Raw genomic sequence first — 20846 nt, forward strand, 5'->3', positions numbered from 1 at the left:
GAAAATGGAATAATGGACCCTGTTGGTTCCTATTCAGAGAAAGCTTATCTGGTAACTCAAAGGGGGCTGAGCAGTTTTATTTAATTTATTCAATTTGTATAGTCCCCACCTCAACAAATGATTCTGGGTTGTGAACAATATAAAATAATTAGTTATTACTAATTATGATTTATAGAATATTAGGTAAAACCATAACAAGACTTCCCAGAATTTTTAAAGGAACATTACAGAAAGAAAGTATTGAAGAGAACATGCATTTAGATCACGGGTGTCAAACTCGCCATGTCACATTGCTGTCATGTGACGTTTCACTATGTTTTTTTTCCAGAGGTGGTATTCAGCAGGTTCTGACTGTTTCTGGAGAGCCGGTAGCAGAAATTTTGAGTAGTTCAGAGAACTGGCAAGTACCACCTCTGACTGGCTCCACCCCATCTATTCTCTGCCTCCCAAGTCCCAGCTGATTGGCTGGATCTTATTTTGTTGCCCTGCAGAGCAGAAGGGAGCTGGAAAGCAGGTTAGTGGGGTTGGGAGGGAATGGAGATTTTGCAAGATCCTTCCCCTGCCACAGGTACCAAGCCATGCCACGCCACGCCACGCCACACCCACCAAACCACACCCACAGAACTGGTAGTTAAAAAAAAAATTCCCTTCACAGTGCTGGGGTAGGCATAGCCTGCACATGACGCATTCGGGCCATGGGCTGCCAGTTTGACACCTCTGATTTAGATGATCCTAGTATTTGGATAAGGTTGAAGATAGATGGAGGAAAGATAAAATATTTGCTTGTCGGAAAAATAACCAGTCAGTCATGTATTATTTTCTCAATATGTAGTGGGTGGTACAATGCCAATTACTTTCTTCAAAATAGTTTTTATTAAAAGCTTTTACATACATAATAAGAAATACATTCAAAGAAAAAAATAATGTGAAAAATAAAAAAGGAAAGAAAGAGAAGAAAAAATAATAATAAAAGAACAGAAAATAAAAGAAGTGGCTTTCAATCTCCCTCTCTGCAGTTATATATATTATTCTCATAAAGCCTCTCTCAGCTTACATAGTCATTTTTTTCTATTTTTGTCTTTCTAATCTTCAAAACCATAAGTCACAAAATCATTTTTTTACATTAAAAAAAATCAATAAGGTCACCAACAAATGTAGATATTGTCCTTTTTCTAATCAAAGAAGTGAGTCTCATCATCTGGGCAAGTTCCGTCAATTTCACCAACCATTCCTCCATGATAGCAAATCTGTTCATCTTTGTGCATATAGTAATTTTGCCACTGGAATCCTCAACTTATGACCACAATTGAGCCCAAAATTTCCATTGCTTAAGCAAGACTTTAAGTGAGTTATGCCCCATTTTTTTTAACTTTTTGCCATGGTTGTTAAGTGAATGTGGCTTTCCCCATTGACTTTGCTTTCTAAGCTGGTTGCAAATGTTAACCCCAGGACACCGGAATGCTGCAACCATCGTAAACCCATGCTGGTTGCCAAGGAACCAAAGTTTGATGACGTAACTGGAGATATTGCAATGCTCATAAGTGTGAAAACCCAAACAATGATCACGAGATGAAAAGCCGCTGTAACTTTGAACAGTTGCTCAACGAATGGTTGCAAATCGAGGAATACCTGTATATCGAAATAATCTTCCATTGTTCTTTTTGTTGAACTGTTTACCCATCGGTTCAATAGGAGACCATTTTGGCTTCAGTTGACTACTAATCCATAGTTTTTTTCCTTAGTCTGGAATAATTATACTCGAAGGAATTGCTATGGGGAACAAATTCAGATCTAAAGACAAATGTAAGATGCCCAAGATGCTACAGTGTTCTGCTTGCCAAAAGAAAGGCAAAGAGCTGAGATATGGTATGAACAAACATGGAACTTTGGACAGAATACAATACTTATAAATTTAAGAAGATTTTTACATCCTGCAATATTTCGATGAACTGAAAAATACACAGGCAGATTCTGCTTTACTTTCTATGCTTTGAGGTGCTATATTAACTCTTACCAAAGGAATTACAAATTTTCCCTGCAGTTATTAGTTCTTCTAAATATAATTTAAAAACAGATGAAAAGAATTGTTTTCTAGCTTGGTCTTTATGCCCATTTTTTTTTCTAAAATAGCTTTTTCCTTTTCACCAATGAAAAAGAAAATGAAGGCTTTCAATTGTTGGGCCACTTATTGCTCAAAGTTAGCTTCACCACTGGAAGGACCATTAATCTCTTACTAGTGCAAACTGGAATGCAGCTATAATATACCAATTCATCATGTCTGGACTCTTCTAATGAGTCTCATTACTCAAAAAAAGAAAATGTTCTTAAGGAATTCTACACCAATTGTAATAGGTTGCACTGTATTTATCCCAGAAAACAATCTTTTTTTTTTTCTAATTCTAGTACAGCAATATATTAAAGCCATGTCTATAAAGTGCCATCTTGCAACGAATCAGTGTGCATCAAAAAGATTTAACCAATATATGCATGTACCACAAAGATTTTCTTGAACTAAATAAAATTTCATTAAAAACAATTTGGAAATTTACCATTTTCATTTAAAAAAAAAAACCTTACAAAATATACAATCACAATTTTTAGGAATCATTACATTCCTAAGACTACCTTTGCTTTTCAGCTTGTCAACAAAAGTATATAAACATATACTGCAAATAAAAGTTACAGCTTGCATAGAAATATTTCGCCCTGTGCAAATTTTATTAAAATAAGGCTTGAGATTATTTTTTTTAGCAGCAATCTAACATTTTTTAAAATAAAAATGCCAAGAAATGGCAAGAAAATACTCTGCAGTCAGAATTTAACATCCACTTGCTGTACTCATTTAATCTAAATTTCAAAGAAGTCAACAGCTTAGAGCAGGGGTGTCAAACTCAAGGCCCACAGGTCGGATCCAGCCTCTGGGGTGCTTGGATCTGGCTCATGAGGCGAACCTGGAAACAGCGAAGGACCGGCCCGTGGTGCCTCTGTCAGCGAAACAGAGCTTGCAAGGGCTGTGCACATCCCTCCCGGGTTCTGTTTTTGGCTGCGACGGCCTCCTGCAGCCCTCTGCCCGGAAAAATAGATCTCTCCCTTTTCTCTGGCAGAGGGCTACAGGATGTCAAACTGGCCATGCCCACCCCAGCCACACACACTCAGCCCCCTGAGGTCAAACACAACCCTGATGCGGTCCTCAATGAAATCGAGTTTGACCCCACCCACCCCGGCTTAGAGGACCAGACATGTCCACCACATAAGGCAACGTGGTATGCATTCAGCACTCCCATCTGCTTTAGGCAAATCACAGGCTTAGAGTGAACCCATTTGGATTCAAAAGTCTAATCACTGGTAAGGTAGAAGATTGGAGAAAAGATTGCTAGCTCCCCTTTCAACAGTGATCGTCTTACTGGATTGTCATGCTGGACTTAATAAATCTTTGCAAGAAAGAGAGTTAACAGATTGTTTAACTTGCTGGTATAACTGTATTTTTTTAACCCAGAAGGTCACAACAGCAAAGTTTAAAAGAGAATACCTGAAAGTCAGCCAAAGGACATAAATAAAGTATTGGCTTCATTACTAATCAATTTCTTACAACCCCAAAAGTAACAATTTCTCCTGAATCAAGTAATACCAGGAATGTGAAGTTCACATTTGTTTCGTTAGTTCCGCATTTAAAACAAATGTGAGAACATATTTTAAATGTTTTACGATGGGTAGTAATCCCCAAGACCACCCAATACTTTATAGGAGAGAATCGAATGTTCCTGGGCGAGAGCTGCTAGTTCCTTGAGAAACTCTGGGAAGAGGGCTGCCGCAAGGATGGCGTTTGGAATGTGCCCTGGGACTTTGAGGAGACCAGGGCCTTTTTTTGCTTTACTTCCCAAGTAAGTCTGGAAGAGGGCTTGGGATGCCTCTGAGAGGTTCTTAACCTTTTCTGTGACACTCTTCGGCTGTCCATTGTCTGAAAAATTAAAAAGTAAAAAGTAAAATGTTTGAAATTACTTTAAATGCACATGCAATGTTAGACACTCTAATAAAAATTATTGGGTTATTTTTTGCAAGATGTTTAAATGTGTTTTGAGATCATTATTTTAGTTTTACAACCAGCCTCGCAATACAGGTCATCAACACTCTTATTTTACTAATAGAAAAACTTCTCTTATCTTTTGATAAATGGGCTTGTTAACCGAGATTCTTAAGTGTGGCACATTGGAACATGCCGAGGTTATAACTGTAAGCAATGTAGCAGTATCAGTAACATGAAACAGCCATTCTAATTCTGGATATTATTTAGGGCTATGTAGTGGGAGTTTTTCTGTGTCCTAACAGGTGCATTTCATTTAGTTCTGCTCGTGTCCTGCACTTAATGACATGAATGTGAAATATAAATCTTTTATATTTATGCACATAATTGATTGTTTGGGAAGAAAATGTTCACTTTTCTGGGGGTAAAATGATCACCTCCTGCTCAAAGAGGAACCCTATATCATTTTAGACAAATGGTTGCCTAATCTCTACAAATGGTTGTTCAATTCCTAGGCAGTCTTGTGCCAAATTAATTCTACTTCATCTCTCCTAACTGGTACAATCTGTGTTAAATGACATCTAGCTATAGGTATTATAAACTTTTAACTATTAGGCCAGTGGTGTCAAACTAACATCATCATGGTGGCATCACATGACATATCAGGACTTTTTTCCCTTTCATTATACCGGGCTTGGGCATGGCCATCCGGCCCATGGGCCAGGAATTTGACAGCCCTGTATTAGGCCCTGTATTAGTCAGTGATTCTAAAAGGTGTTACAAAATGAAAGTGTGAGCAACAAAAAGATTCAGCTTGCAGATTGACTCGAAAAATCCAGGAAGAATGATCAAGGCTATAATAAATGTATATGTAGCTGGAATTAAAAATATTTTCTCATTTAAAATAACTTGAATATTTTAAAAGGAAAAATAATCAAAACCGCCTTGTGAATTCACTGGACATTGGGGGTTGTTCATACTGCATGTGTTACATATTTTGGAGATAGATGAAGCAAGGCTAAAAATATCAAAGCAAGCATTTAGTTCACTTGGGGGACACATAAAAAGAGTGGCCACAATTCAAAGGAAAGGCATTAGGCATCTATTTTTCTCTGACAGTCTTGCAAAATAGTTTTGAAAACTATAATATGATGTCAAAAATCTTCTGGCTAACTCAGCCTACCAAATCAGAACTGTTTGATTCCTAGTCTCTATGTGTTGGGTTTTAAATTCAAACTCCAGGGAACAACTGCCACATCGCCTAGCAGCTAGTTACTTAATGTATATTTCACATGATTCGCTAATTATGTGGATTAGACAAGGGTTATAAAAGATACTAGAAGATATTAAGAGGGCAATCAGAAATGAAGAAGTATTTAAATTAAACTTGGAAGGAAAGAAAAAAGGTGCCAACTGCTTCTTATTAACACTGAAGCCAGGCTTACAATGAAATCAAGGAGCAAAAAAATGTAGACTATTCTGGAAAAAAATAAAGAAACCTCTTTACCCGTTCTACTGTTAAGCAATTAGTCACTATGGTTACTGTTCTCATCTGATTTTGAAAACTCCCCTTATCCCTGAACACAGCCACTAATGAAAATTCCTATCTACAACAGCTATAGAAGAACAATCCCCTGACACAAGATTCTAGCAGAATGCTAATCAAGGCTTGGTGGGGTTAAAAAGTTAATTCTGAAATCCGAACACATAAATTCCAGTACACATAATGCAAATATGCTATTTTTCTAAAAGACTCCTCAATTATCAATCCCCATAGAACATATTTTAGACCTTTTCAGGTCAGTGTTCCAATATTTGAGGAGCTGTCACAAAGAGAAGGGAGGTCAAGCTACCTGAAGGCCAGACAAGGAATAAGGGATGGAAACTGGTCAAGGAGAGATTCAACCTAAAATTAAGGAGAAATTTTCTGACAGTGACAACAATCAACTAATGGAACAGTTTGCCTTCAGAAGTTGCTTCATTCACCAGAGGCTTTCAAGTAGAGATTGGACTGTTATCTGTCAGAAATGATGTAGGATCTCCTGCTTGGGAAGGGGATTGGATTAGATAACCTACAAGGTCCCTTCCAACTCTGTTAATTTGTTAATATGCATGCCTCTGAACAGGGAAGTTCCCTTTATTTACCCTGTCTTTTCATAAATGTGATTAAAAGTAATATATTATTACATCTTATGAAAGTAATTTCATCTGCACAGAATGCTCCAGTTGTTTATTCTTAACCTGTAATGAGCCAAACGGCAGCAATGATAGGAAGAAAATCCAACTTTTAATTTACTCTTCCAGCCTTTATAATTGGAATCATTTTCGTGTTTTTGTCTTCTAAATTAAAATTTCAGATGAATTATATATGTCATATAGCAATTCGCAATTTGGCACACGACTTTTCAAAATAAGGTGGGTCTGTTAAAAATTAAGGTCGAATTACCACTAAGATATGCTCTACAATATATGGAAGACTATGAGGAAGATGTATGAAAGAGGCAATAGAAGCATCCTGACCTACTCCAGTTTACAAAGACATTGCACATATACATACAAAACTGACACTTCCATTCATATAACTAGTATGTGAATTGCATTCAGTGGTGGGATTCAGCCAGTTTTCACCAGTTTGGGAAACTGGTTGTTAACTTTCTGAGCAGTTTGGTGAACTGGTTGTTGGAAGAAGTCATTAGAGCAGAGAAACGGTTGTTAAATTATTTGAATCCCACCACTGATTGCATTCCATTTACTTCTTTCACATCTGTGGTAATTGGCCTTCTTCTTTTAAGCTTATTCCATTGCCATTTAAGTATTTAAATTTTATCACTAGGGGAGCATACATAGTAAACAGCTGGTCTAGTACAACTGCATAGGTTTGCTATGGGAGTAAAATTAGAGCAGATATAATATTCCATGTAGATAGATATAGAGGGTTGTTCAGACCCTGAAAAAAGTTTGTAAAATATTACAAGTACAAAACATGAAAAGGAACAACGCTACATCCTCTCCCTTCCCAGTGTATTAAGCAGTGGTTAGCAAGTGGGTCAGGAAAAGGCTTCGAAAATTAGATAATCACATAAAATGATTGCTAACTTTATATATGCCATCTCAATTTCAATAACAAATTATAAACCAGTCATTTGTCAAATAAATAATGATGTGACAAGATCCTAAAGACCAAAGTTAAAAAAACAGTTTGGGGAATTTGGTACAAGAGATCCTAAAAGAAATACACCACTCGCTTATACGGAGATTGTTTTCTTTCTGAATTACTATTGAACCACTCTTGAACAATATTTATAATAGTGTTATTTACATAAAATTATCCAATAATTTTATGCAAGCATCCCAGGTCAAAGTGGAGCTGTGAAAAATAATGATTATCTTCTCCCTACTGCAATGCGTTTTTTTGTTTTATTAGCCTACAAATGGTGCAATAAAAGTTGACTAATATGCTAGAATTGACAACAGTATAATCAAAAGTCAGCTGCAATAAGAAAGTGTTGTCTCATATGAAATAACCTAACCTTTCTGCCCTAAAGTGTTTATAGCTAGTCTTATTTTTACCACAGTCTATTCCACTTGACAAAGTGCATTCATGAGATGTTAGATTTGCTCATCTCCGACAACAATGCATAAACTGCAGAACATTTTACTACTAGAATTCCCAAATGAATGTTTGGAACTGTTCTCCCCATCATATATCCTTGCTAAATAAAAAGCAACTTAAAACAATATTTTTATAATGGCTGTTACACCTACCGTGTTTCCCCGAAAATAAGACCCTGTCTTATATATATTTTTTGCCACCAAAAAAGGCACCAGGTCTTATTTTGGGGGCATGTCCTCCACTGACTAACCTAACTGCGCGTGTTGCACCTGGCCTCCTTTTCAGTGTCAGAGGCCTTTAGGAACATTTTCTTCTGTGGCCGGCAAGGCGATCCGGAGCTCTGTTATCAGCTGCAGAGGCCTTCAGGAAAGCCTTGCCAGCCTTGCTGGCTGCAGAAGAAATGGCCTGGCAAGGCAGGTGTCAGGGTGTGCGAGGCCTGGTTACAACTGTCCAAAGGTAAGTAGTAGGACAGCTCCATCCCCCCATCTCCACCCTAGCTTAATTTTTACCTGTCCACTCTGGAGTGGGCGGGATCTTAATTAGGGCTTATTTTGGGGGTAGGGTTTATATTGGGTGCATGTGTAAAAATCAAGCTAGGACTTACTTTCAGGGTAGGTCGTATCTTGGGAAATGGTATAGATGGGAAATATTTTGAAAAAGCTGTTCCATTTTAAAATAACAATTATTATTATTATAATAAACAAAGAAAGTTTAAGGTTGTTTTTCATAAAACAATTATAACTGTATAATGGTCTTACCTTCTTGAGAGAAAAGTAGGATATCAGGAAAGGTAAGACTACAGCTAAGTTGCACTTTTATTTTGTATACACAGTTTCAGCACTTTGTTGTCCATGAGGACTGAGAGTTAGTTTTTTTTCTGCTCTAGTTTCTTTGGGACATATGGCTATTGTGGTGAACATTCAATTAGATTAAATCTACTGTAGGGTTTATGATACAGGTTTTATGTAGCTCTACATAATGTAAGTTATGTAGCTCAACAATGTTGGAAAATTATGCTACCATTTTAAGCAACTAGAAAATATTGGGGAACTCAGAAAAGAAGGATTATTCTCTGGTTTTCCACCATTGCGATCAGCTGATAGTTCAAGTTCATATATGTCCTAGCCATCTCATTGGAGGAACTCAACTCTAGATTGGTGAACAGATGCTGTGATTACCATGGCATGGCACAAAGGCAACACGGTCAAATAAGCAAGAAGTGTCCCTTTAATACCTCCAACTTTGCCTCCAATGTCCAGGTTACCTTCGGCTGGAGAAAAACCTCTCCCAAGAACTGTCTTTAAGTGGAGGAAATTCAGTCCGAAAACAAAGTACATACAAACTGTAAATAAAAATCCACAGAAACCACACTGCAATAATTAACTTGACAGGGCAGGAGAAGGAGAAGGAATTGCAGGCTTGAAAGCCCAGCAAAACACACACAGTTGGGAAGACACCAGGAACCCAGATAAGCCTCTACGATAGCAGATAATTCACAATTTGCTCCCAACTCCTGTGTGCAGCTTCCCTTTTTAAACACTGTGTTCCCAGCTGCAGCTAATGAAGGGGATCAGGGCCCTTTTCTCCCCTATAAGCCATGCAACTCATGTTGCTTCCTTCTCCATTCCTCACTGCGAGGGAGGGGGTAGGCCTGGGTCTTCCTCCAAATTCCCTCTCCCTTGCTCTGCCCAGCTGCCCTTTGCCCTTTACCAGTTTCTTCCACAGCCAACGGAGCCACATTCCCACTCCCTGTCAGCTGCTCAGCCTCCCAGGCTGTTTGTTTAATTTATCAGGAATGATTATTACCTTTGTTTAATGATTCTGAAGGAACATCCAGTGCATCTACTCGTAAAAGCAGGTACTTTTGTGCTTGTATTAGGAGAGCAGGGAAATCTTTTTCAATGGAAGCAAACTGCTCAATTTTATTCTTTAGAGATGCCAGCACCTGCCCAAAAATAAAATAAAATCAATAAACAGCATCTATATAGGTACAAATGGTTATTTACTAAATTATGACTGAATTATGTACTTTGTCCTTAATAACTCATCTTACTGTGATATTTTATATTCTCTTGATTTAAACAATTACATTTTAATAAATCAACATTAAGATATCACTCTGCAAAAACTGAACCCAAAACTTATTTTTTTTAAAAAAGGATAAATGCTACACTTTAAAGTGAGCTTTAAAAAAATTTCTTTTTAGTGTTAAAATAGTACCTGGTACAGAGACCGCACGCTAGGCTGAAATACCATATTTGTATTGAGCAAAAAAGAACGAAGAAGAGGTTGTGGGTAACTGGCCAGATGAGTAATTATTCCAATAAGTAGTAAATTTACATGCAATGAGTTTTCCAACATGTTTTCCAGTTTTGATAGCACCACGCTGATAAACGGGCCTGCAGATTTAAAAAGCAAAACAAAACAAAACAAAGCACGTTTTAAAATAGTAAGAAAGGAGAAGCAAAAGGAAAGGGATTCATAAGATCTGACCCAACTTATAGCATCAATGTATCTTATGATTTTATTTAAAATTAGCATTCGGCCAGTTCTTAGTTTCGTTTGCCCTACAAATTCAAACAGTAATAATTACAGCAGGTAAGCAACCATTAATCAGGCTGTATTCCTTTCTTTCAGCTCTCTTGCCTCTTCTGCTAAGGAGCAGAACTGCAAGAAACAGAGGGTTGATTTATTAGTATCTGGCCAAACATTTTTTAAATGAATTGCCTTTCCACTGGATATGCGTGCAGCCCAGTGTTTTAACAAAATGTATGCATTGCTATTTCTAGATTCCTACTTAGTGTTTTAAAAAAAGCAGCATTGACTGGTGTTGGCTGGCACTGTCTCTCTCAGGCTGGCAGGATATGATTCCTCCTTATCCCACTTCGCACAGAGGCTATTTGCAATGAGTAGAAGCATCCCTCATCGGTACCATACTTCACCTTCAGTCCTGAAACCGCCCCCCCTCCCCCCACTTTAACCCTTGTCTTGTCTAGCCTGGGTTCTCCTGAAACCAAGGATCCTTCAGCAGCCAATGTTGTCTAGAATGTATTGGGAGGGGGAGGGAGAGTTGGCAGCCATTCCTCTGGGCCAGGGGTTGGCAACCCGCAGCTCTGGAGCCACATGTGGCTCTTTCATCCCTCTGCTGCAGCTCCCTGTCACCAGTCAGCTCCACAATTGATAGGGCTTTCGGTTAGGACAGGTAGAGGAAAAAGGACGCTAGGAGGAGACTCTATGGTGGTGGAACCGGAGTTCCAGTCAGTTCCAGAATTGAATTAGAACTTTGAATTACGATTAGAACTTTTGTGGCTCTTTGAGTGTTTAAGGTTGCTGACCCCTGCTCTGGGCGTTTCCAAAAAATCTTATGTCCCTGGTTCTCTCCTTCCTTTTGCCAGCACGGCAGCTGATCTTTTTCAGTGAGAAAACATGTCATCCAATGTATTTCTTGGGCTGAATATACAACAGGATAACAGACAGCCCTAGGCTGTGACATGCTGTCACAGGAGCTCTGATATTAAAAATTGGATTAAGAACCACAGCTATCAGGTACGCTGCATTTCTGTTTTTCAACAAAGAGACAGGAACTGGTGGCATTACAATTGGTACATTTAATGCTAATACGGAGTACATATGCCTGGGCAGAGGGCAGGGAACATATACTGAACAGTATATGCTTTCTGTGCCTGTGTACAAACAGAGTAACTTCGCAATAAGCACGGCTGTTCCAAAAACAGGAAGGAAGGAAGGAAGGAAGGAAGGAAGGAAGGAAGGAAGGAAGGAAGGAAGGAAGGAAGGAAGGAAAGAAAGAAAGAAAGAAAGAAAGAAAGAAAGAAAGAAAGAAAGAAAGAAAGAAAGAAAGAAAGAAAGAAAGAAAGAAATGTTTGTAAAGAGACAGATAATTCCAACACTATTGTAATTTTTCCTTTATTTTCCTCAAGATTTCAAATGGAGGAGGGGGAGGAGAAATCCTCCTGTCCTATTTCTCAGGAGTTGAAGTATCAGTGACATTCTGAATTTAGCAAGCCTCCCAATCAAGGTCTCTTCTCCTGTTCTCTTCTCACACATTCCAAGTAATTGTTGCTCCTGGAAAATATAGCTTTCAAAGAAATAGTAAATTATAGCTTGGCCTCTACTGATATTTTTCACAGAATGGAATGGGGCAAAGTAATCCCACTCTCCTTTTATCTTCCTATGGTTTGCCACACTTCACAATTGTCACTCAGGGTTGGCATACTGCATTGATGGAACTATCCAAGATTGGTTTGGGGTTGCAGATGTATTGTTACTATGCTAGGCAACATGATCAGTGGAGAAAGTTATTATACATGCATCTATCTTGCCTGATGCTACAAGCAAACGTTCTTTCTTCAGCTGAACGATGTCTTGTTTGTAGATTTTGACTTGCAAGGTAGCATGTCTGTCTTATCTGTGAAATCAGCTTTTTGATGGGATGGCTCATAGAGAGGCTATTTTCTTTCCCTATTATTGTTGAATTTACTTAGGTTTTCATTATTGATTCCATAAAATGAGTCTATCTCTTTATCTCAGAATTGGTTGATTACTTTGTGATATGGGGGAAATATTGAGAGCTGCTCATGCACTACCTCTGGGTCCTTGGATATGTTTTGAGATAACTCTATAAATAGGAATTAAGTCTTTACATCTATAGATCACTGTTTGGCTAGACTGCCATTCTTTCTAAAAAAATGCTCTTGCATTTTTCAGATCTAATAACAGAAAAACATTACAATTCAACAAGCACAAAATTGGAACAATATCCTCCCAGCTAACAATTCCATCATACAGAAATCAGCACTGCCAATCACACAGGAAGCAATCAACACAGATTGGCACATCATCTTATCAGTCAAAAAAAATATACAAGAAGGCATCAATCACTTGCAAAACAATGTTGGCCAATAAGATCACTGTATTGGAGCACATGCAAAGCAGGCAGGAGAGACTGATATATAATTCCTACCAATCAACAAATCAACTAAACTCACTTCTCCTAATTCATATATTAATGATGTTACCCAGATGGGTTACAGAAAAAAAATCTGCAATCCTAAAACCATGCACAAATAATAGCAACAGTGTAGTAAGACAACTTAAGCTACATATGTTCAGTGAAATTGTAAAAGCACATAAACAAAACCAGTTTGTAAGTAGCAGTAAAGAACAAAAATGAATCCTTCATTTTTTTTCTATGTAATTCTCAAATCAAAGATTAGGGACATTTAACATTACTTATTTAACATTATATGTAGGATATGTTCTTTGGTATCATTCTGTATCATTTAGTATCATTCTGATTGATCTTTCCCATCATTCTGATTGATTGATTGATAGTAAATAATAGTCATAAAACTCATGACTAAAATAAATGTACTACATATCCGATATAGTTATAGATACCTGGTAGTATGTCTGACTCTAAGCCATTTTAAAACCTGAGCTGGACAAGAGCATAAAAGTGATGTTTGTCTCTTGACAAAGTAAACAGTGCAAACTTCCAACAGAGATTATTTTTAAGACCCAAAATGGTGACAAAGGTCAGGGAGGATACACGAAGATGCACAAGAGATGTTACAATGATTGGGGAGGGGGCAAGAGGGGATAAAGATGGTGCAATGAGTCAGAGGGTATGTGCGATGGTGTGAGGGCAGTGTGGTGAGCATGGGAGATGGACAGGTGGGGAAGACTTAACTTGTAAGTCCACCTGTGACTTGTAACCTTGCTTCCTGCTTCTCCGTTGACTTTCTGGGGAAGCTGGCAGATAAAGCCACAAATGACAATCACGTGATCAAGGGGTGCTACAATTAATCGTAATGCTAAGCACCCAGGTCACAATCACTTGACTGCAGGAAAGCTGGGGTTGCTGAGCCTTTGAAGCTTGGTTATAACCATCATTCATTCAGTGCCATTGTCACTTTGGCCACTGAACAAATAGTCGCAGACAGAATGGGAATGCTTCTGAAGAAATTTACAGGTAATATTCGACTTCAAACCACAATTGAGCCCAAAATTTATGTTGTTAAGTGAGAAATCTGTTAACCAGATTAAGTTTGAATCAGTGCAGTTGTTAAATCATACGCTTGTTAAGTGAATTTGGTTTCCTCACTGACTTTGCTTGTCAGAAGGTTGCACATGACCCCAGGACACTGCAACCATCATAAATATGAGTTAGTTGTCAAGCATCCAAATTTTATTCATGTGACTGTAGGGGTGCTGCAATAGTCATAAGTGTGAAAAATCATCATGTCCCTTTTTCAGTGCGGTTGTAACTTTGAACAGTCACTAAACAAACTGTTGTAAGTTGAGGGCTATCTGTAGTAGGATACATACAAACAGCCTATTATTAAACTAACTTCCAGCAATTGTGACAAGAAGAGATTTATAGGTTTTGTACTTTTTGCAATAAAAAGTAAATTAGATTAAAAAAAATAATGTTACCCACAACTCAGCATATAGTATTAAAACTTATTTGGATCCTGTTCATAGTAAAAGTTACATTTGTTGCATTACATTTCTATTTTATAATGATAATTGTGCCCTTGTTAATAGGTGAGTGAGCGGTGAGCATTACTTTAGAGACAATTAAAAGCAGCAGGTGTTATATTAGTCAAAATATAGAAAGCATTCGTGTCCACTTAGTTCTATACTTGCTCTTATTCCCTGACAGACAAGTTCTGTTTCCACATTATACTCCTGTGGAAAAGGAACATGAATCCTCTCCATTGTGCCTATGCTCTGCCATAAATCTAGCAATTTTATTTTTATTCATATTTTATAGGTGAATAAAGTCATTAGAAACTTGCCATATATTGCCAAAAAAAGAGGATGAACAGAAAAATGCAGATTTTAAAACAACTGTTACAACACACCAAAGAAAGATAACAAACTTGTCAAAGAAATTATAGAGATTATACTCTTGTCATAACTGAATAAAGATTTGTAACATCAACCCATCTACTACCATTGTAAAAATTAAAATTACTGTTTGGTTTCTGTTTTCTCTAATGGGTGAAGAGTAATAGAATCTACGAAAGTTCAAATAAAAATTCAAGTTGAATAGGTTATAGAAATCAACAACTAAAGTATATGCTTGCTCATAGCACTGTAATATAATACTGTACCTCATCCCCTTACCGTGTCTCTTTATTTTTCAAGAACGTTTTAATTTTTTTTTTAAGTTTCCCAATCTATTCCTGTTGGTGATTTATTGGTTATAACATTCATGCCTTGAAACAAAACAAGATTCAAGGATGCCTTCGGATTTGTTTGTCCCTTTATCTTTTTGTCCTTGCAATAACATACAGTACAAGATTGCTAGAATAACAATTAGAGCATTGCCATAAGTCATATTTCAAAGCTACTATGTCGCATTCAACATCTCACAAACATCCATTCCCCTCTTTCTATTACTTTCATCTTCATCAGTTATAAAGTAACTATAAACTTGTTTTTAAGCTAAGGCAGATGGTATGTTTGCTCAAGTGTCTTTAATCAACATACTGAAGCTCTGGGTTCATATGGATGCAAGAATCCAGTGACCTGCGAAGAAAAAGATTGCCTGGAATTCTCTCCAGGTGCTGGTTTCATTGGGTGAGTTTTACATCACAGATCTAAACTCCAGGATTTGAGGCATTTGTACCAGAGTATTTTCCAGGAACTTATGAAATCTATTTTTAAAATGTTTCATCTTATGATGCTACAAAGTGACTCGCTGCTGACTTACTGCATTATGATAGAAAGTTGCATGTCACCTGAAACCAGGTGGAATATTCTGCAATCCTACAGAATAGGGGTGTCAAACTCCATTTCATTGAGGGCCTCATCAGGGTTGTGTTTGACTTTGGGTGGGGGTGGGAGTGGCCAGGGTGGGCATGGCCAGTTTGATGTCACTCTTGTCGAGGATGCCTGTGGCAACTCAAGCACTCTGGCAATGAAACTGGGTTCCCAAGCTCCATTTTCAGTTGTGATGGCCTCCTGCAACCCTCTGCCAGTGAAAACAGAATTGGGGGGCTGCATGCAGAGGGTTGCAGGAGGCTGTCACAACTGAAAATGGAGCTCAGGAGCCCATTTTTTCTGGCAGAGGAACCACAGGCTGGTCCTCGCTGTTTGCAAAGTGGCTCCGTGGGCCAGATCTAAGCATCCCGCGGGCCAGATCCGGCCCGTTGGCCTTGAGTTTGACATCCCTGCTGCAGAATATTCACACTGATAAAGCATAAGCTCTGTGGAGGTGATTGGGACAAAAGGTGACCACATGGCAACAGAGCTGCTATCTAGTGCTAAAACCTGAAAGCAAAAACATTTTCTTGTTCTTTCAATTTCTATTTAATACTTTGAGGACTAATTGTTAGATTAAGAATCTGTTTTTTTTCTGTAGAAATTTCTCCTTATGAACATATAACATATAATTTAACACTAATACTTAAATATGTCTTTCTTTTAAAGTACGTAGGTCTACAGCCCGAAATGTCACCATTAGAGGTTGTTGTTTTTTTTTATCAAATTCCACTTGATAAAGTAAACTACAGGTAGCCCTCGACTTACAAGAGTTCATTTAGTGATGGTTCAAAGTTACAACAGCATTGAAAAGTGCCCTGTGACTATTTTTCACCCTTATAACCATTGCAGCAATCCCATAGTCATGTGATTTATATTCAAATGCTTGACAACCGACTCACAATTATGATGGTTACAATGTCCTGGGGTCATGAGATCACCTTTTACAACCTTCTGACAAGCAACGTCATTGGGGAAACCAGTTTCACTTAGTAACTGTGTTACTAATTTAACAACTACAGTGATTCACTTAACAAATGCAGCAAGAAAAGTCATAAAATGGGGCAAAACTCAGTTAACACATTTCTGACTTAGCAACATAAATTTTAGGATCAATTGTGGTCGAAAGTCAAGGACTATCTCTATTTTAAACAAAGAGAACAATAAAATGTAAGCTTGCAAAGTAATATGGCAACACCTGTTATTCATATCTAGAATTTTAGAAAGCATGATTGGCTTAATAAATTAGAAAACTGTACCTGTAAATGGGATATTCTGGACTCTTGCAGGGTTGCTGGGCCAGGCATCTTTTAAACCAAAGGGTGAGGGAACACTTTCTGCTGATGGAGTATCTGCTGAAAAGTTTTCAAAATCTTCTTCCTCTTCAATAGGGGATACTGGATCAGGAATCAGCAGTTTCAGTTCTACCAAGCCTGTAGGGTTTGTGTCCAATTCTTTAATGATGTTATCACATTCGGAAATAAAATCTTCACCGTCAGGACTCAACAACTTCATGTTGGTGTTATGATCTCCTTCTGGGGAAGACAATGTGTGTTCCAAATCAAGTTGCAGAGTCGTTTCATCAATGCTACCTTGGGTTTCATCTTTTGCTTGTTGGATCAGATTTAAATTTTTCATATTGCGCTCCTCCAAATTTAAATCCGATGGGGAACTTTCTAGAGGACCATTGGTAGAGATAGCATCTGGATTGTCTACATCTGCAGATTCTGATATTAAAGGTTCCTCCTGTAAGCGGTCTGCTTCCTGTGTATCCTTTTCGGCACATAGCCTATAAACCATAACATCATCCTGAAAGTCTGATTCTTCTATGTACGATCCTTTGATCAACATTATAGCATTTTTCTTCATTTCCTGAATGTGCTTTGGTGGTTCTGCAGGAGGTTGGGTATTAAACTCATCATCATGCTGGGGAGATCCTGTATCGGAATCCGGAGAGATCCCAGTATCATAACTATCATCCCATTCCAGCTCCAGTTGTGTCTTTTCTCTTAATGGTCTTACCTGAGAAGAGACATGATTACTAGATGTTCTGTGTTGCAGTTGGAAAATAGGCTGATCTAGGTTTTTATCATCTTCTTCAACCGAAGTTTGGATAAAAGTATATGGATTGGGATTTTCCCCATCATATGGAGCAGACCAAACTTCACAATCTTTCATACAGTGCAGTATGAGAGTTTGAGCATCCCAAAGGTACTGTAGGTAACTGATATCAATAGTTTTGCCATATTTCACAATACATGCGGAATCTGCAATGCTCTTCCTGGAGGGCTCTTCGGTAGGATCTGCAATGCAGCAGCAAAAAGTTACAGGGAACTAAGGGGAAATACAAATCTTCATTTAGGCATAATTATTAATCATCTGTTTACATGGGTTTTACAGTTGTAAACCACATCAATAAATAGTATAATTAAACAAGATGCAGACTTGATGCTAAGCATTTGAATGAGCTCAAAGGGAAAATATTAACTACCACACAGCCTCTAAGTTAGCTAACCTCTTCCTATTTGTTTTGCACTGTGGTTATTATCATTTTGCTTATTACTTATACTTGCAAATGTATCCTTTGCTATCATCTTACAAAACATAGTTTTCAACGAATTTCTCCAATAGTTTGCATTGCCAGCAGGTAAACTCCTGCATATCAAAATCCTTGTGGTGTATTAATATAAAATCCAGATCTGTATTTCAGGGTTTTACTGTATGTGTACAACAACACATCTTACCCCTGGAAAAATGAGGCTTCTGTCTTTTTTTTTTTTCCTGAAAGAGACAAAATAAAAAGAACCCAATTCTATTTTCTAAGGCTTATTACCTATCTAGGGATAAGTCCTTTAGGTCTCACTTGAGACCTAAATATGAGACCCTCCATATGAGACAATTTCTACTTTCAAAATTCTTGACAATGTGCATGGTGGGATTCTTGTGTTAAAATCTAATCTTCTGGCAGGGGGCTAGTTTGGAAAACTTTGTTATATAAGTTACTGGATTTAGCATGATACAATATAGAAGAAATGCATGGTAGAGCACTGCCTCAGTGGCACGTCAATTTTTATTATCCTAACTTTAATCTTACTTAAGTGTAAGTCTCAAAGTATAGTAAGAATAACTGCTTATGTTTTGTAGAGAACAAATGAAATTTAATAAAAATAAAAAAGGTCATTAGGTTTTGCATACTGGCAAAACGTAATATAATTCTGTGGTATGGAATGACTGGATAGCTCCAGAACATTTAGTTCAACTTTTGACATTAAATAAACTCAGTGAATTATTTTTCATCATAAAGAAGTATTTCTTTTTTTATCTCCACTAACATCGTAATGCTTCCTTTGTCTGACTGAATTGTCAACATAAACACAAAACAATGAGAAGTTAAAGATCATGCCACTGGTCGCTGTACAGGTAATTTCCAACAAACTTCCATAAATTATTTCAGCCGACCTATAACCAAGTTGTCCTGAGATATTTATGATGCCCTTGTAGAATAAATATGAAATCTTCAAGGAACTGGCTTAAGTTTTATTGGTTTGATGGAAATTTGTTAAAATGGACAAACAAAATATTATTGTTACTACAGTATTAATGTTATTGTGATAAATGTTATTGTAAACACCTTGATTATGATCGCCTAAAAACAATTCTACCCAGATAACACACTGTCTGAAATGGAATTTTTATATATTATATTAATAAAACAAATAAAACTTGGAAAAAACTTCTGTTGGTTTGCATGGGTGAGATATTTTTGTCCTAGGGAAATGGCTGCACTTTTCTTAAGTCAAGAAAGGAGATTTGATTCCTTCTGTTCAGGTGCCATTTTTCAACTTGAGAACCCATATATTTCTATCTTCATTAAAGCTTAACAGACAGACAAGTTAAGCTGAATGGAAATGCTACCTATTCAGCTTTCCATAATGCTATCAGACGTTTGTGACAAAGCACTGGAACTATGGTGCCTCCATGGAAAAACAAGAGATAATACAGTGGCACATTTATGGTTGCTTTTTTTCCCCCTCTGTATGTCTTGCAAAATGAAACAGCTTTCTTAAAAATGTACTCCTTCCCATCCTCAGAGACATGTATTGTACAATCTAGGCAGTGCCTCAAAAATCACACAAATAGGCAATAGCACAATTTGACATGATTCAGTGCAAATATTATTTGCCATTGAATCAATGCTGACTCTTAGCAACCACTCAGGCATATTTTCTCAAGGATGAATTCAAATGTTACATGAACTGTAGTTCTTTTGTTCCATAAGCCATTTTACTGGACCGTTGGCCTTTTCTATAGTTATAGGCAACCATGTTTATTAGCATTATATGTTTTAATGTGGTTTTGAGTTCTTGTGCAAAGCGTATGGTGTATTGAGGCAATACATAAATACTGAATTATTGGAAGTACAGAGCACTGGATCTGGACTATCAAACATGACACAGCTCCTCACCCATTTTTTGGCATGCTTAATGTTATCAATTCTTGGACAAGTTTCTATTTCTGTAAAGTAATCATTAGTACGGCATAGAATCAAGCAAATATGGTGAGCAAGTATTTTTTAGGCCACATTAAATAGAATTTGGGACTGACAAGTTATTCTGCTATGTGTTATAGAACAGGAAATGGTTCTTTTTCTTAGGTGTAAAGGCCAAAGACAACAATGACCATAAATATGTCTTCCTCTCCTTGACTAAAATAAGCTCTTCATTATTCTTTTATGACCCCAGAAATAGTTGGTTGAGATTTTCACAGTAAATATCTAATAATGGGACATGTTTTGGGCAATACTAATCCCAATCTAGGCATAAGACAAATAAGACTTAAAATCTTCACATTCAAGATTTGTGAATCATATAAAACAAAACAAAAAGGTATAACTACCATCGATTACCTAGATACAGCATACATTTTAAAAGGAGTTTGATTACCACCTTTACTTAAATTTGTAAATCAAATTCTTTTGTAGACTAAACTATTTTCTACAACATTTCCAAATATGAATATTGGTGTGGAAAAAAAAAATCAAATTCAACTTAATATAAGGACTGTGTTTTTAGAAAACAGATAAATGCTTACCTTCCCCGTGATTATTTTTTTTCCAGAGAATATAATCTTTTTCTTGCTTTTCAAAAGTCAGAGTAATGCCACTTGAACAACAGACAGGAGTCAAGGCAAGCAGCTTAGCAGCAGATACAGAATACCAATCTCTCTCTCTCACAGCCCATCTCTGGCTGAACATAATGTGATTGCAGGGTATCAGGTACCTAGAACAACAAGAGGTTATCATTCAACTAAAATAGCAGAGAGAAAGAGAAAAAGTGTCAAGGAAGCCTTACTTGTTATTTAGATTAAAACACACCCAAAGCCATTTTTTGCAGAACGACTAAAGATTAGGCTGCTGAAAAG

General features: G+C 37.3%; 1 protein-coding gene across 1 annotated transcript in view; it reads right to left on the reverse strand.

The window, feature by feature from the left end:
- Positions 1–853: 853 nt before the first annotated feature.
- FHIP1A (FHF complex subunit HOOK interacting protein 1A) overlaps positions 854–20846 on the reverse strand; it is a 70160-nt gene continuing 50167 nt past the window's right edge. The window contains exons 8-12 of the mRNA XM_026698143.2: positions 20517–20704; positions 16685–17728; positions 9855–10033; positions 9441–9579; positions 854–3958 (exon numbers count right to left, since the gene is read on the reverse strand). Of these exons, the coding sequence (XP_026553928.1) occupies positions 3702–3958; positions 9441–9579; positions 9855–10033; positions 16685–17728; positions 20517–20704 (1807 nt within the window). The 3' untranslated portion in view covers positions 854–3701. The remainder of the gene's footprint in view (positions 3959–9440; positions 9580–9854; positions 10034–16684; positions 17729–20516; positions 20705–20846) is intronic.

Source organism: Pseudonaja textilis, chromosome 6 (genome assembly GCF_049901715.1).
Source record: "Pseudonaja textilis isolate UNSWEBS1 chromosome 6, rPseTex1.2, whole genome shotgun sequence".
Lineage (NCBI taxonomy): Eukaryota > Metazoa > Chordata > Lepidosauria > Squamata > Elapidae > Pseudonaja > Pseudonaja textilis.